The following is a 17,467-nucleotide window of genomic DNA, read 5'->3' as shown; positions in this document are numbered from 1 at the left end:
AACTAAGATCCAAAGAGGGGAAGAAAAAAAGTCACAGTGAGTTGGTTGTCAAAAGAATCTAAGATTCCCAACTCAGATTTAAGACAAAGATGACCCAGGACCCAGAATCAAAAGGGAAAATGTTGAAGACCAACAGCAAACCTAAGTCATTTGAAAACATCATTTCTCCCCATTGCCTGTATCAGTGGTCCTTAACCTGGGGTCCCTGGCCCCCTGAAGGCGAAGACATGTACATATGTGTATCTTATCATGTTCCCAAAACTGTTAAGAACCACAAGCTCGTCTGCACCTTTGTTGTCTTTTTGAAACTCAGAATCTCCAATTCAGTGATGCCCTGATGTTTTTTCCATGTTCCATTGTCCAGACCAGACACGAGCTCACCACATGACCTTGAACAAGGCCTCAGCACTTTGATACCTCATTTTCCTTGTCTAGAAAAAAGGCAACAGCTAGACAGTTCTGTGCACGTGCTGGGATTGAAACAAGGAAGTGGAATCAGGTGGCCTCTTATATCCCCCCTGGCCCCAGGAGCCTGTGATCCACAGCTTCTCCCATGGCTCTGACTCAGACTCCCTGTGTAGGTGACACAAAGAGAAGGGAAGGGAGAGGAATGGTGAATTCTTCCCAGGAATTCACAAGCTGGGTAAGCTCTGCGGAGCCACCTGCTCCCCATGAAACAGGATGAGCCACATTCTGCACTTTTCAGCTTTATCAGGCCCACTACCCTATAATATGCAGACAAATGAATCAGAGGAGTCTGGGAACTTTTATGATCTCAACAAAGGAGATAGTTATTTAATGGGAACAGGGGGGGAAAACAATGTCCTGCATATACCTGAGTCTATTCTGCTGACCCTAATTATGCCCTGGCTCCCAGTAATGATAGCTCCAGAGGTCTAAAATCTGAAATCTCAGATGACATTAAATCAGATTATCCCCAATCTTCCTGGAGGGTTGGGGATAGTCAGAGAAACTAGTTAGTCATCTTATCTTAAGATGTGTGGAAGGACAATTTCCCCAAAGCTATTCAAGTCACAGCCCCCAGATACTAAGGTTGATTCTTGAGGGGCTTAACCTCCAAATACTTCCACTCTGTATACCTAGGAAAAGCCACCTGACTGGGCCACTGCCACATGCAGAGGATGGAAGACTAGGTCCGTGGGTACATTATAACCTAATCAAGGAGGAAGAGGTCACACACACATGCAGCCACATACTCACAAAGTGACACAGATACCTGGGTTTGCCATTCATGATCAGCTTTGTAATGTCACAGAATGTCAGAACGGGAATGAACCTTTCTGAACTTTCTTATTTGAATGACAACAAAACTGAGGCCAAGGACTAGGAATGTAGCTCAGTGGTAGTGTGCTGCCCAGCATACGCAAAGCCTTGGGCTTTATTCCTAGTTGTAATGAAGGAAAAAAAAAAAAAAAACTAGACCAGAGAAGGTCAGGGACTGGCATGAGTTCATACATCTTATTACAGATAGAGCCAGGTATGCTGGATTTCTATGCAGTATATTGTCTAGGCATCACGTTGATTAGAAAAGTACAAGTCAAAGACCACATGTTGAAGTGACAGAGTAAAGGTCATAGAACAAGGAGAACTGGGGAAATCAAGGAAGACCTCATGGAGGAGGTGAGTCCTGAACCAATACAGATGGCACTAATATCCTGTAAGTAGCTCTATGGCTCTTAGTGTCAGTATATATGTTCTGTAATTGATTGCTAAAATGATATTTTTACCTTCTCTAATGGAGGAAATTGAGACTCTAAGAGGTTAAGTCACATATTCAATATTACATACTCTAGTCAATAAAGCCAATCTTGGACTCTGAATCCAGTTCTTTTTCTACATGCCTGTGTCTCCTTTACCAAAACCTAGTCTTTGATTGAGGGTACTACTGTGACAAGTAAGAATCTACTTAAATGAGGGAATGCTAACATGAGAATTCACTTCTTTACTGACTTCCCCCTCTACAGTTCCCAAGAGCCTCAGACACTGAAGATGTATGTGTTTCTTACTGCTGCTATAACAATTCATCACAAATTTAATGACTGGAAAAATATATTGTATTACAGCTCTGGAGGTCAGAAGGCTGATACAAGTCTCACTGGATTAAAACTGAAGGGCCAAGAAGGCTGCTCCAGCTTCTAGAGATTCATGTTGCCCTTCCATTTTCAAAGTCAGCAATGGTCATTTAAGTCTTTCACATTAGACACCAAATCCTATACCACTTTTTCACTTTATTTTCCTTTTTTTAATTAGTGCATTATAGTTATACACAATTGCAGGGTTCATTTTGACATATTCATAAATGCATACAACAGAATTTGCTTCATTTCAATCCCCAGTATGACCAACACTTTCCCTCTCTTCCTTCCTCCCCCTGATTCCCTTCCTCTATTCTACTGGTCTTACTTCTATTAATTTTTTAATTGATGCATTATAGATATATATCAAAGTGGAATTTGTTGTGATATATTCATTCATGCACATAGCATAGTTTGGTCAGTTTCCTTCCACAGTTCCCCTCTTTCCCATCCCTCCTCCCTTTTCCCCAATCCCCTTTCTCTACTCCACTGTTCTTCCTTCTGTGTTCATAGGAGCCCCCTTTAAAAATTCCTTATTTCTCTCTAGCTTTCTCATATAAGTGAAAACATTCAACCCTTGGCTTTCTAAGTCAGGTTTATTTCACTTAGCATTTTGTTCTCCAGTTCCATCCACTTACCAGCAAATAACATAATTTTGGTTCTTCCTTATGGCTGAGTAAAACTCATTTTAAGGGTCTTTGTGAGTACATTGGTCCCACATAGATAATCCTCCTATTTCAAGGTCATCTGACTACCACTAAGATTCCATCTGCTACCTTAATTCTCTCTTGCTAAATAACCTAACACATTCACAGATTCTAGGGACTAGTGTGTGGACATCTTTGGGACTCCACTATTCTGCCTCCCACAGGACTTTGGGGTCAATTTTAAGAATGTTCCACCATCAGTAATCAATTCAATGAGAGGCAGGGAAGTCAAACCCTGGGTTTCATCTAACTGGATTCATCCTACAATGAGAACATGACCTCATTCCTCCATTGTTCTGTTCATCACTATTGAGTCTACATTTCTTTGGGCTCAACCAAAGTCACAAAAGTGTATGTGGCAAAAGCAAGGTTATTTATCTTATTCATCTGTTTCAGAAAATTCTGGAAATCTTCATCTGGTCTCACCATGCCTTTCCTAAGTCAACTTCAGATTCTCCTTTCCTCTCACCTGGATCTCTGTACTTCAACAGCCTCCTAATGAGAATTCCTTCCTTCTTCAGGGTTTCCTGGCATGCTCTTGTCCATGGTCCTTGCCTAAATAATTCCTGCTGTCCAGTAAGACACAGCATACATTCTTCTCCAGGAGTCTTCCAGGACCTTCCACCAAAGATCAATGAGGGATTTTTCTTCAGATATGTGGGAACTGACCTTTTCCTGTCTTCTTCATGATGTTGTCAGTTCCTTAAAAATCATATCACAAATTACTGAAAGAATAAATTAATAACTCAGTGGTAAAAAATTTTCCAGCCTTCTAGGATACAGGGGAGTTACTCTGTTTCTTAAACCCCATTCCATAGAAAAAAACAAAGGAGACAAGGAGGGAGAGAAGAAACAGAAGAAAGAGAAAGAAAGAAAGAAAGAAAGAAAGAAAGAAAGAAAGAAAGAAAGAAAGAAAGAAAGAAAGAAAGAAAAAAGAAAAAGAAAAAGAAGGAGAGCCTATCCATCCTATACCAGTTCCCAGCTTCCCCAAATGACCTTGTTTCTTCAGATATACCCACAGGTGTTCCAAATTCCTCCCCAGGCATCTGTCTCCCACCAGGACTCCAAGGGCAGTCCATTAATCCTATTTGCACCAGTTCTAAAGGCCAAAAATACCACTTACCTTTTAAGAACTTTTCAGTTATCACACATCCCAAACCTATAAAAACATTCAAAGGCATTCCTTATTTTACCTATTTCTTAGAAAATGACCTAAACCTACCTCTTCAAGTTAAAGTTTTAATTTAACCTAAAGTTAATTTAACCCAAAGCACCATCATTTATAAAAATCCCAGAATTTGGTCAAATTTAGCAAATAAACACAAGGTTCCATTTTGTGGACTATGGGCTTCTTTCATTATTAATCTTTATCCATTTTCAATTAAAGGAGATCTTCCTCTATTTCAACTGTCTCCCACATCCTTTCATTGCTTCATTAATGCTAACCCCATCAAAAACCATTTGGCCCCATCCTCTTCCACTGACTATACATATGGCATACCTTCTATGCTCTGGAAACCTACAAACCAGGAAAATAATATAATCTTGCACATAAATAACTGGAATTCCTATTAGCAATAATTCATTGCATATAAATAGCACAAAAAAAATAGATACTATGAAAGTTCATGAAGAGAGGGATTTATTTCTGGTTTACAGCAGCCAGAAAAGGCTCTTGGGTAGTGGTAGACTTGAGTGGAACCTTAAGAACGCTTAGCATTTCAACAGGCAAAGGGAAGGACAGCACACTGGTAAAGTGATGGTCCTAACCAAGACATAGAGGTAGAGAAAACTGGGTGTGTTTGCTTTGAAACTTTTCCTTTCATCCTCTGTATTTTATTGACCTGAATTCCAAGAAAAAGTATTCCAGAAAGTAAAGAGACAGACTAACCTTGTTCCAACCTGTTTTCTTGGTCACTATGAAAACTCTGTAACTCTACTTTCAGAAGGCTGTCATAAATCAAGTTTGAGAAAATGAAGATTACCTGTCCTCTCCCTCCTTTCTCATCCCCTCCAGCCCATTTCCAACCCAGAAGCAAAAAATTATTCCAATTTCCCTCAGGACCTTTATGCAGAAAAATCACTTAATCCAGAAGACTATAGGCCCTTTGTTTCTTTGGAACCACATGATGCACCATCTTCCTTGGGTCTGAAAGAGTGACTTTCCAGGCTCCAAGAAGAGGCATCCAATGGAAATGTCTGAACAGGTCATATAGTCCCCTGGTCCAGAGAGACCCCAGATCTTAGAAAAGTCTTCCCATTGGTGAAGATGAGATGAGCAAGATGGATCTTATCTTTCACCACATCCTGAACCAGTTTGGGCAGACCAGGAACCTCAACCCTGGTTTAACAGACTGAGATAACATTTTATGAACATTCTTTTCCGGCTGCCACTGATGAAAGAGATCTGAGAGGAGCCCCTCCCTGCTGAGGTCTGGTGAGGACCCAGAGGCCAAAATGCAGGCTGATTAACAGGCATCCAAGCAGTGACTCAAACCATTCGTGATTTCAGAGGAAGCTCGTTATGGTGACTCCACAATTAGGACCTCAGCCCACGTGGCCTGTCAGTCCTGCAGGAAGCTGGACCACAGACTATATAAAAGTCCCCACCTTGCTTGGCTCTGCAATCCAGACCCTTGGTTGAATCTTGTTGAAGACAGGTAAGGTAAGTGGGGGCATCTGTGCCCTCTTTCTCTTTCTATCTCTCTCTCTCCTACTGCATTTTTGGGAAGCCACTGTTCTGCTCCTCCCTTTCATGGTATTTTCTTCTGATTTTTTAAGTGGTTTGCCATTTCTTGGGCTTCTCTATCCATTCTGTTCAATCTAGTCTCTTGTGCCTGACTTTGAAAGGACTAGCAAAATAGAATACAAAGAGAAGTTCTATGGTCAGACTAGGGTTTGGGGGTATGACTATCCAAACAAAAGTATAGTTTCACCATAGAGATGGGTGTCAGAAGGAACGGAGGCAGGAATAGAAAGAGAGAGATAAAAAGTAGCAGAGAAATAAGGATTAATAATCATTTATTCCCCCTCCCTTTCTCAACTCTTAATGCCTCATTTTCCAATCTGGTACTTAATGCAGATCATTTCAAATCTTGTGGTTGTTTCAGATTCTGCAAGTCACCCTGAAATGTCCTTCAGTGACCAGCAATGCAAGCAGCCATGTGCCCCGCCTCCATGTCTTCAAAAGACCCAAGAGCAGTGCCAGGCACAGGCTGAGGAGGTGTGTCTACCCCTACGCCAGGACCCCTGCCAAGCACAAGCTCAGGAGGTATGTCTTCCTCAGTGCCAGGAATTAAGCCAAGAAAATTGCCCACAGCAAGGCCAAGATCCATGCTCACCTCCATGCCAAGACCAAGGTCTGCCTCAGTGCGAGGAACCATGCCAGGAGCTTGCCCAGACAAAATGCGTGGAGGTTTGCCCACAGAAGTGCTCATCCCCTGGCAAGGGAAAGTAGGTGCTCGTATGCCATCTGGGGTCAAGAAGATGGCCAACTGATGAATCCCAGCCCCTGCTCTGGTGACCTTTTCCTGTGGGTATCCCTGTGTACAATATACCTTCTTGCCTTCTGGCTTCCTCAGTATTCCAGGACTCGGTCTGTGTCTCTGAAGACAGGTCTCTCCGAATTTCATCAACCTCTGTGAATAAGTATTGTTCTCAGCAGTCTGGTGGAAGGTCTCAAATGTAGAATGGTGTGGTTAACAAGGAACACCACTGAAACCAAGCACAGCACCTTTGAGCCAAAAATTCATCTAACCCTGAGTGTGTTATGACCAAGGACTCCTTTGTCTTTCATTATGTCAGACACTCATTCAAGCCTCGAAACAATTTAAAAATGATGGACTTTGCATTTATCATCACCACCACTACCATGGTGTCCAGAAGAAGAAGAGGTTAATGGTGGTTCAAAGAGCAAAAATTTAATCATTTTATCTCTGCATCCTAATAGCAAATGGTTGAACATTGGAATGTTGGGTGTGTTTTTTAAAAAAGAAACAAAAGTATGTAAATGATTAAATCCAAACAGCCCATAAAGAAATACAAATGGGATGTTTGGGTCCTTGTCAATCTTTGTGCTTCATAGCAGGTCTGTTTGGGGCCCTTAATTTTCACCATGTATACTCTTTAGAGATGTGATTTGTGTCTCTGAGATATAAGCTGGTCTGCTCTCCAGCTTCCTCACCTTCTTCTCCCTGGTGAAGGTAAAATACATATAATAAAACTGATCCTAAGGCTAATCCTGACTTGACATGTGCTCTTTCCTTTCTACCTCCCACCCGCCTGTTGTCCCTGTGGTCATTATTTTCTCCATTTGAGAGGAAAATCTGAAGTGGGAATTAAAAGTAGACATCACAGGGACATAGAAGAACAACAACAAAAGAGACTTCCTTCAGGTCCCCTAGACCACCCCACTCAACCTCTTCAAGGCTCTCACACATAAGAAAACTCAGCAAGAGGTTGGACTAACCACACACAACACTTCGGGTCCAGGGTTACTTCCTCAACAACATCTTTCCTCTCTGATTCTTGATTTTCAGAGGAAGGGGCTGACATAGGGAGGAGGAAAATGTCATTGAAAAGTTGTCCCAAATCCACCCACAACACCTACAAGCACAGCATCAGTGTGAGAGAGAAGAACTAAACTAAACATGCCTCCAGGGTGAACATAGAGTCAAGGACCAAAATTGTCTGCCCTGCCATCTGGTCAGCTTTCAGGAAAGCCAGACAGCCCAGGTAACCTGACTGTACCCTGTCACTCTTCTGCCTGTGGAGGAAGTGCAGACTATGATCTCAGGTTGTGTGAAAGGGCTGAGGAAGTTCAGGCCTGACCTGAAAGAGCCAAAATCTGCCTCCTTGGCAGTGTCCTGAGGTCTGACCTGAACCCAAAGGAAGTAATATCAAGGACCAGCCTCCTAAGGGATGAAGGGGCTCCTTATCCATTCCCCTGGCCACACTCCCTACCCAGTCCATGTGAGAAGGACCTGCAGGACCAGTATATACTCTCCCTGAAGGCTCATGAAGCCCATGTCTCAGATGTTTGGCTGAACTGAGAACCTTTTAGCTCTGAATCATACTGGTCTCCCCATCTCAAATATTGTTCTATAGTAAGATAGAACTGTGGTATTCTTTGGAGAAAGATTTCAAAAGGCAACATGGAGTCATCACACACTCACTGAGTCTGCAGGTAGCAGGGACCAGGCCCTGAGCTCTGTGAACATCCTCTAAGGGCGTCCTAACAGCGGCTCCAGGGAGTTCCGCTGGTCTTGTTAAGGGATTTGACTGGCCTCATAAAGCCAGTGAGTGATGAAACCATGTTGCTATGACTCCTCAACAGAGCCCTTCTTTGCCTGACAAAAGTGCCCATGACACACAAAACAGATTTCCAGAAACTGTCTTCTCATTGGTTCATTCATCCACCTGACAAGTTCCCTGATCACTTACCAAATTCCAGGCACTATTCCAAGTACTAGAGAAATGTTGGTGAACCAGGTGGTTGGCTTCCCTGTGCAGAATTAAAAGTTGTATTTTCTGTAGGCCACATCTTTTCTCAAACTTCCTGTATATCTCAAATCCCTGAATCATTATTCTCTTGCCTCCCTGGCTGTTGGGAATTGGTTTTTTGATTAATTTTCCAACCTCAGAATAAACCAGCTGCTCTCCAGGACCCAGCTGCTCCCCAAGATCCAGCTACTCCCCAGGGCCCAGGTACTCCACAGGATCATGACCTGCAGAGGGACTTTCCTGTCAGTGAAGCTTCTGATTGGGCTAAGGGAGGCTCACAGACACTCAGTCTCTAGCTTGGCTCAAGCCCAAAAATTGTCTTTGTTCTCTGACAGTAATGACAGATTGGAGTCCAAGATCACACAACCATAGTTGAGAGGAAGTACAGAACTGATGAGCAGGGAGAGAATCTAGCCATATCAGATAGAGGAACAACCTGGTGATTATGGAGGAGGCCTCAGCAGATGGAAAGGGGACAAGCCTGCTGATTGCAGATATGAGAACAGACACCAAGCAGTCTGCAGCAGTCATTCAGCTGTCATGAGAACTCGCCCACCTCCTGTGTTCACAGAGCTTGGACCCAACCCCTGGCCAGACTGCTGCTGCTGGGGTCCAACAACATGGACTCACACCACAGTCACAAAGTCCTGAGGCCACAGGTGACCAGTGGAGCCCTTAAGGGGGAAGGAGCATTACCAAGGAGAATTCCAGATATTAAAGGTTCTAGTTGACAGTTGACTCAGTATAGGATCAATAGTGAACTGTAGGCTCCACCTACTAAGAGAGGAAGATATAAACTGACAGAAGATCAAAGGAGGGTGACATGGATTCACCCATTCATTCAACAGGTATCTATGAAGAACCTTCCGTGCCAAGGCACTCTGCCCTTCACTAGAGATCTGAGATGGAATGGGAGGGGAAGGCAAGTAGAGTCATGGCCTGAAAGATTTTTATATCAGAAACTATTGAAATGTATTTAGTCTGAAGGAAAAAATACCCTAGGGAACATGATAGTTGTCCTTGAATATTTCTACTTCTTTTATTTCTGTGAAGTTCCAAAGGACAGTTTTTCAGTCAGCTTGTTTACTGCTATGACTAAAACCCACCCAGAACAATTGTAGAAGAGGAAAAGTCTATTTGAGGGCTCATGGTTTCAGAGCTCTCCGTCCATAGGCAACCAGCTTCATTCCTCAGCGCTTGAGGTGAGGCTGAATCTCATGGCTGAGGATTGTGTGGAAGCAGCTCACATGATGGTCAAGAAGCAGAGAGAGACTTTACTCACCAAATACAAAATATATACCCCAAAGGCACACCTCCAGTGACCTATATCTTCCAGCCACACCCTACCCACCTTCAGTTTCCACTCAGTTAATCCCTTAGTGGGCTTAATTCAGATTGGGTTAAGGCTTTCATAACCCAGTCATTTCTCCTCTAAACCTTCTTTCATTGTCTCAGACATGGACTTTTGGAGGATACCTCACATCCAAACCATAACAGACAGATTTGGGACACATGGGCAGATGTTATAAATTTTGTTTCAGTTTAAGAACTTTCTTATAAATGAGATCTTTTTGATGGTGGCAGGAGCTGCTTGTGGAAGCAGTATCCCATGAACTGGAGGTATTCCCCAAAGTCAGGAGACAGAAAGTTTATTGGCTTCTAGAACACTCCTGGGAAGCTCTTTGGAGGGCCCAAATTTAAGAATGTGTGACCAAATAAGAAGGACAAGTCAGTGATAGGAAGTAACTCCCCCAGTTTTGAGCTTTCCTAATATGTTTGGAGGAACCACGAATGTTTCAGCCCTAAATTAACACCTTATGTTAATTCCTCACTGCCTCACAAAACCAACCTTCTCAGCTGGGGTCCTGCCTACCCTTTTCCCCTTCATTTCTGTTTCTTTGTCATCTGGATCTCCTTTCTCCTCTGTGCCCAAGTGACCCACCTCTTTTTCCACACCAATAACCCACTTCAGCGTCCTTTATGACTGCACCTATCTCTCTCCAACCCAGGAATCACACTCCGCCCCAACTTGTGTCTGCCAACCCATGGACTTCAAAGTTACCTCCTCCAAAAAGCCTTCCATGATGTCAAGCCCATTTCCTAGGTATACAGGGAGGTCCCTGTGCCTGTTGCTTGGGCTCCATACACCTGCTCTATTCCTGGAGGTCTATGGCTCCGTAATAACTGTCCATGTGTAGATGATAAGGAAAACGGAAAATTTTAATCTGTGGAGTCACCTGGGAACCTCATTTATTAATAAGGTAACCAACTCGTTTCAGTTTGTCTGGGGTTGTCCCAATTTTCACACTGAAATTCCTGCATCCTAGGGACCTACTCAGTCCCAGACAAACTGAGATGGTTGATTGCCCTAATCACATACCTGTGTGTATAAGACATGATACTTGGAGTACAGAGGGAAAGCAGACTAAGCTGTCTATGCTAGAGGAGTTTATAACTCAAGCAACTTTTCTAGAAAATTGCCATCCCAGAAGGGTTAGTGCCCAGATGCTGGTCCCATTCATAGCCCCATTTACCATGGGCATGGGGAAGGGTGACACTAGATCAGCAGGCAGGTCCAGTGTAAGCATAAACTGGCAGATCTCAACCCATACAGATGATAAACTTGGGGATATTCCCACTCCTTCTACCCCACTGTCATCATTAATCTCAGAACAACTTGGTCACTGGATAGCAGATCTGGACTTCTCCACTCTTGCTCTTCTTTCTCTCCCAAACACACCGGCCTCAAACTTGGAGATGCTGGAAAAAGAGGCAGGCTGGCTGGCAAGTTCTCATTCCCCAGCTAGTTGCCTTCCTAAAGAAGCCACTGGGAACACTTTTCTTTTCCCAACAGCGCCACCTAATGGCCATCGATACACTTGGCCTTCTACTGACCTCTCCCAACCTGGCCAGAGTCAGAGGCAGTCACACACACACTGCAAGTTGGGCACTTGCAGAGGCAAGGGAGCAGAGATGTAGAATCTACCATAGTAGAGAGGAAGGCTATAGGTACAAAACAGACTTAAGTTATGGGGTGGGAGCAATATGCGTGAAGGCTCAGGACATAGGCTCAGGAATCAGATTGCAGAATTTAATTCTGACTCCACAACTTCAGGTTATTCCTTAAAAGTAGGCATGGGGAAAGGATACTATCAGCAATGTGAAGAGAGAGCCTACAGAGTGGGAGAAAATTTTTGCCACTAATACTTCAGATAGAGCGCTAATTTCCAGAATATAAAAAAGAACTCAAAAAACTCTACACCAAGAATACAAATAACCCAATCAACAAATGGGCTAAGGAAATAAACAGACACTTCACAGAAGAAAATCTATAAGCAATCAACAGATATATGAAAAAATGTTCAACATCTCTAGTAATAAGGGAAATGCAAATCAAAACTACCCTAAGATTCCATCTTAACCCAATTAGAATGGTGATTATCAAGCATACAAGCAACAATAGGTGTTGGCAAGGATGTGGGGAAAAAAGTACATTGCTGGTGGGGTTGCAAATTAGTGCAGCCACTCTGGAAAGCAGTGTGGAGATTACTCAGAAAACTTGGAATGGACCCACCATTTGACCCAGCTATCCCACTCCTTGGCCTATACCCAAAGGACTTAAAATCAGCATACTACAGTAATGCAGCCACATCAATGTTCATAGCTGCTCAATTCACAATAGCCAGATTGTGGAACCAACCTAGATATCCTTCAATTGATGAATGAATAAAGAAACTGTGGTATATTCCATTGTGTATATATATACAATGGAATGGAATATTATATATATATATATATACAATGGAATATTACTCAGTCATAAAGAATAATAAAATTATGGCATTTGCAGGCAAATGGATGAAATTAGAGAATATAATGCTAAATGAGATAAGCCAATCTCAAAAAACCAAAGGACGAATGATCTCACTGATAAGCAGAGGATGACACATAATGGGGGGTGGGAGGGAGACAAGAATGGAGGAAGGAGGGACTGTATAGAGGGAAAAGAGGGGTGGGAGGGGTGCGGGGGAAAGAAAAAAATAACAGAATGAATCAAACACCATTACCCTAGGTAAATGTATGATTACACAAATGGTATGCCTCTACATCATGTACAAACAGAGAAACAACATGTACCCCATTTGTTTACAATTTTTAAAAAAAATTTTTTTAAGTAGGCATGGGGAATTGAGAGCCTTCTGTGTGCCAATATCTGTTCCCAGCACTGGAGATAGAGTGGTAAACCAGATGCACAGTCCCTATCTCCTGGGGCTTGCATAAGCAGGGAAGACAGACAGAAAGCAACTGAGTGGATATATAAATAAGAAAGTGAAGCAAATAAAACAATGTGGTAAGAGAGTAACTGGAGAAGAAACTGAGTGGAAATGTGATCAACAGGCTATAGACAGTCATTTGAGGATCAGGGCAAGTGTGAGCACAGAGAGAACAGCAATGACAAGGAAGTACTGTAGGTCAGATGGACTCCAGATGCTTTGTTTTAAGGTGGACACTGACCAGCTTTTAGTGCATTCTAATGAATGTGAGCAGAAAGGCAAGACCTCCAGGTGCCTTGTCATGTAAGCTGAGGGGTGGAACATTTCATTCAGGGACGAGAAGACTCAAGGGGGCACACAACAGCTGTCCTCAGACTTTTGAAATGTTGAAGAGAGAAGTTGTGGACTTATTCTTTGTGATCAGAGGGAAGAGCGTGGATCAGTGGTTCAGGGTACAGAAAAGCAGATTTCTGCTCATATCAGGAATAAATCAGCCCAGCAAATGAAATGGGATGTTCATGCTTTAATGAGTTCACCATTACTGAAAGTATACGAACAGAGAACAAATGTCTAGCCAAAAAGATTATAAGAAGTTTGAGCTACATTTTTTTAAATCTTTTAATTCTCTCCTGCACTTGAATTGCTTACAGTGTCACAGGCTTTGTTTCTCTGTACATGCAGTAAAAACAGTCTTGTCTGACCAATCAGTAAAGGGATGACCAAGTCCAGAAGCAAGACAGCAGGACAGGAGAGAACTGGTCCTGAGCACAACAGAAGCTTCTCCTCAAACCCAGGACAGAACCAGCAAAGTCCTCACCTGCCCCTCCATTTGTTCCTACTTCCATACCCCTGTCACAGGACAAAAGAAGGACCTTCCTTCCCCCACAGTGGTCTCAGAAGAAAAGTGGTCTAAGTGATCAGAGAAAATCTGTACTCTTCCCAAGCCAAGTTTCCATGTTGCACAGTCTAGTAATAAAAATATTTCAGCATGACCAATAAACACATGAAAAAGCAGCTAAACCTCATTGTTCATCAGAGAAATGCAAATTAAAACCTCAATGGAACACCACAACCCCAGAGCTGAATGGCTAAAAGAAAAATGCAGAATACAGTGTTGGTGAGGTCGTGGGAGTGCGGACTGGTTGAAACATTTTGGAAAACTTGATAGTAATTACTGAAATCAAATATATGCATATCTAGTGACTGAGCCATTCCTCATTTAGGCATAGGTCCTATATATGGTCACCGAAAGTCGGTATTAGAATATTCATTCTACAATTCAAAATAAATAAAGATCAGGGGGAAAAAAAGCCCAAATGCCTATCAACAGATAAATGAATTTGTAGTGCATTTTACACAATGGAATTCTTTACGGAAGCGTGCATAAATATCTCCAGCTACACAAAACAGTATGAATGAATCTCACAACCAAAAATTAAATAGACAGGATAAAAGAGATGCATTAAAAAATATTAGGATGAGCCATATGAAATTGTCTTTTATGGAGTTCAAAGCTGTTTATGTGGTTCAACATAAAACATGCGGTATGGCCTCATTTATACCATTTATATAAACTGTGAAAACTGGCAAAACAAATTTATGTTCTGGAGATCAACATCTTGGTTATGCCTGTGTTGGGCAGTAGATAGAGGGAACAGGAGGAGGACAATTGTGCCATTGGAAAGTTCTGTTTCTCAATCTGGGGGGTGCTTACTTACCTCATTATGTCAGTTTGTGATGATTCATTGAACTGTAAACTTAGATATGCCCACTTTTCTGAATGTATACTCTAATTATTAGAGCTGAAAGAGTTAAGACCATTCACATAATAAATATACATTTTTTTAAAAAACAGTAGATATACACTAGCATCCTAACATTGTATAAGCTAGAAAACAGACACGAAATATAGGAAATTTTTCAATTTTTTTCCTGGTCCCAGTAGATATTATTATGCACCCTCCATGGACAAGCAGCTCCCTCTGGACTTTTTTTTTTTTTTCCTTCGAGAACTGGGTTACTTAATAACTTCATGACCTTGGGCAAATCTCCCAGACTCAACTTCTGCATTTGTAAAATTGAACTGATGCTCACCCACTCACACTTGTCCTACATGGAGCAAATATTTGTGAAAGTATTTAGTAACTAGTAAAATATGGAGAGTTAATAAGATTATTACTACTAGTAGAGAGTTACTCTTGACATTGGTTTACATGCTAATGAAATCAATTCTAAAAGAATTAGTTTGGAATGTCATTAGAAGTAACTTAAGGTTTTGAAAACATATATATATATATATATATATATATATATATATATATATATATATATATATATTCCCTGTCATTATAATTGCAAAACTTTCTGTCAAAGATGTTGCAGAGTGATTCCTACACCCAGGAGAGAATAGAAACAATAATAACAGTAATAATGATGATGGTGGCAAATACTATGTAGCTGATACTTTCTAAGCACTTTATGTATATTGGCTTCTATTGTAATCCTTACAACAAGTGAAAGAAGTAGGTCATATTATTTTGGCTATTTTAGAGACAAGAAACTAAAAAGAAAATAACTTCCTCAAGATTTTACAGATAACAGCTCAGTGTGGTGGTGCACACCTGTAATCCCAGCAACTCGGGAGGCTAAAGCAGGAGGATCATGAGTTCAAAGCCAACCTCAGCAAAAGTGAGGCACTAAGCAACTCAGTGAGACCCTGTCTCTAAATAAAATACAAAATAGGGCTGCGGATATGGCTCAGTGGTCCAGGGTCCGTGAGTTCAATCCTGAATCCCACCTCCCCACCAAAAAAGAAAGATTTCACAGTTCAGAAAGCAAAACCTCAAATTCAGGCAGTTTTCAGAGTCTATGTTGTATTTTTAATTGTTTAAAATCTCCTCCCATTTGTTAAAGCTCAGTCTGTTAATAAGATAAGCTTCCTGCATTAATCTATTACTCTACAAGCATTTTTGAGCACATAGTACGTGCCAAACTCTATCCCAGGTATTAGTATGCAGTGGTAAAATCAGTACAACAAACATGGGCAAAAGGAAGTACATAATTCTAAATGTTGTTACATTGGATGAAAGGAAGTTCCAGGGTATACAATGAAATTGCCTAAGTGAAAAGAAGATGAAAAAAATTACAAACAGAAAACAAACATTCCAAGGTACTGACATGAGGGGTGGGGATTGCTTTTTGCATAGGATACAAAGACAGAGAAAGAGAATGAGACCCAAGAAGGTGACAGGAGGTATGTAAACAGACAAAGACCCCATGAGGCCTCAGAGACTGCAGTAAGGATTTTTTTTTTGTACTAGGGATTTAACCCAGGTGCATTCTACCAATAAGCCACATCCCCAGCCTTTTTTATTTTTTATTTTGAGACAGGTTCTACAAAGTTGCTTAGGTCCTCACTTAGTTGCTGAGGCTGGCCTTGAACTTGTGATTTTCCTGCCTCAGCCTCCTGAGCCTCTGGAATTACAGACATGCACCATGGTGACCAGCACAGTAAGGATTTCAACTTTTGACCCAAGAGTAATATAAAGTCTCAAAGATCTTTAAGAATGTCATACTTCAATTTGCATATTTTAGTTATTATTCCAGTGAAAGTATGAAGAATGGATTAGAGGAAGCAAGCAAGAAGGGGAGCAGGAAACCACTGAGGACAATATTGCTACAGTTCAAGTTTCTAGAACAATCACTGCATAACAGCAGCCACCATTTGTGGAGCTAGGGAAAACTGGAGAAGGAACTGGTTGGGGGACAACAGGGTAAGGAGAAGACCAGGGACCTGAACATGTTAATTTTGAGATGCTTATAGAGCATCCAAGCAGTACAGAACATGTTTAAATCTATCATTCAGGAACTCAGGAAAAAGTCAGGAATGGAGATCTACATTTGGGAGCCATTACAGTGTGGGTAGCATGTAAGCTTTGGAGGTGGATAGATCATTCAACCACAGACTATAGAAGGAGAAAAAAAGAAGACTGAAGACCATGCCCTGAGAAACCCCAACACTTAAAGACTGAGTAGGAGAAGAGACCTTGACAAAAAGATTGAGAAGCATCAATGACTTAAGAGAAAATTCAAGGACAGTTCTGAATGCCACTGAGGATCAGGAAGGGCTCACACAGAGTGAGAATTTTGAGTGGAAGTGTCAGGGTGGAAAGCCCAGCCAGGTCAATCATCCAGAGATTTCTCAAGGACAAAGGCCATTTCCCACCACATTGTACTTGGAAGGCACAGTCTTTGCCACAGCCACAACACTTCCTCAGACCCAGGTAGATAGTAATGAGTGAGGAAAAAAGGAATAAATGAACTGAGGTCCTGAAAGTTTTAACGACTTGACCAAGATTTTATCCAGCCAGTGAGTACCAATGGCAGGACTTGAACCCAGCTCATCTCATTCCAAAGCCCATATTCTTCATCTAAAATTTCAAGCTTGAGCCCAAGGAAAAATATCTCTGGTGATACATTCTCAGTCAGATTTGACATCATATTTTGAGGATGATTACACTTATCTCCAAAACTGAATTTGTTGCTCAGGAATTGAGGAAAGGGAACCTGGTATAGCAACACACAGCTGTAATCCCAGGGAGCAGGGTATCTGAGGCAGGAGGATGGCAAGTTCAAAGCTAGCCTCAACAACTTAGTGAGGCCCTAAGGACTTAGTGAGAAACTGTCTCCAAAACAATAATAATAAAACGGGCTAGGGATGTGACTCAGTGGTTAAGTGCCACTGGGTTCAAAAAAAAAAAAAGAATTAAGGAAAGGGAATGAATGGGGGGCGGGTAGGTCATGATAGTCATCCCCTCAGATAAACTGTCCAGAGCATAACACACCTATGAATAATCCCTTACACCAAGTGTGTGGTCTGGGTTACCTC

The 17,467-nt window shown here is 41.8% G+C and overlaps 1 protein-coding gene across 2 annotated transcripts; it reads left to right on the top strand.

The window, feature by feature from the left end:
- The first annotated feature begins 5,348 nt into the window (after nt 1-5,348).
- Prr9 (proline rich 9) lies at nt 5,349-6,994 on the top strand. 2 transcript variants are annotated; one of them, XM_047525844.1, is made up of 2 exons: nt 5,349-5,468; nt 5,914-6,994. In XM_047525844.1, the coding sequence occupies exon 2, from the start codon at nt 5,934-5,936 to the stop codon at nt 6,258-6,260; it is 327 nt and encodes a 108-aa protein (XP_047381800.1). In that variant the 5' UTR covers nt 5,349-5,468; nt 5,914-5,933; the 3' UTR covers nt 6,261-6,994. The 2 variants fall into 2 exon arrangements, with proteins under 2 accessions (XP_047381800.1, XP_047381805.1); XM_047525849.1 differs by having other exon boundaries at nt 5,393-5,463.
- Nucleotides 6,995-17,467: the final 10,473 nt, after the last annotated feature.

Source organism: Sciurus carolinensis, chromosome 1 (assembly GCF_902686445.1).
Source record: "Sciurus carolinensis chromosome 1, mSciCar1.2, whole genome shotgun sequence".
NCBI lineage: Eukaryota > Metazoa > Chordata > Mammalia > Rodentia > Sciuridae > Sciurus > Sciurus carolinensis.
The sequence above is the reverse complement of the archived record's forward strand: the minus strand, read 5'-3'. Positions and strand labels throughout refer to the sequence as shown.

What these genes read in the sequence shown, in the direction of transcription:
- Prr9 (XM_047525844.1), top strand. Translation starts at nt 5,934, where the DNA reads ATGTCCTTCAGTGACCAGCAATGCAAGCAGCCATGTGCCCCGCCTCCA.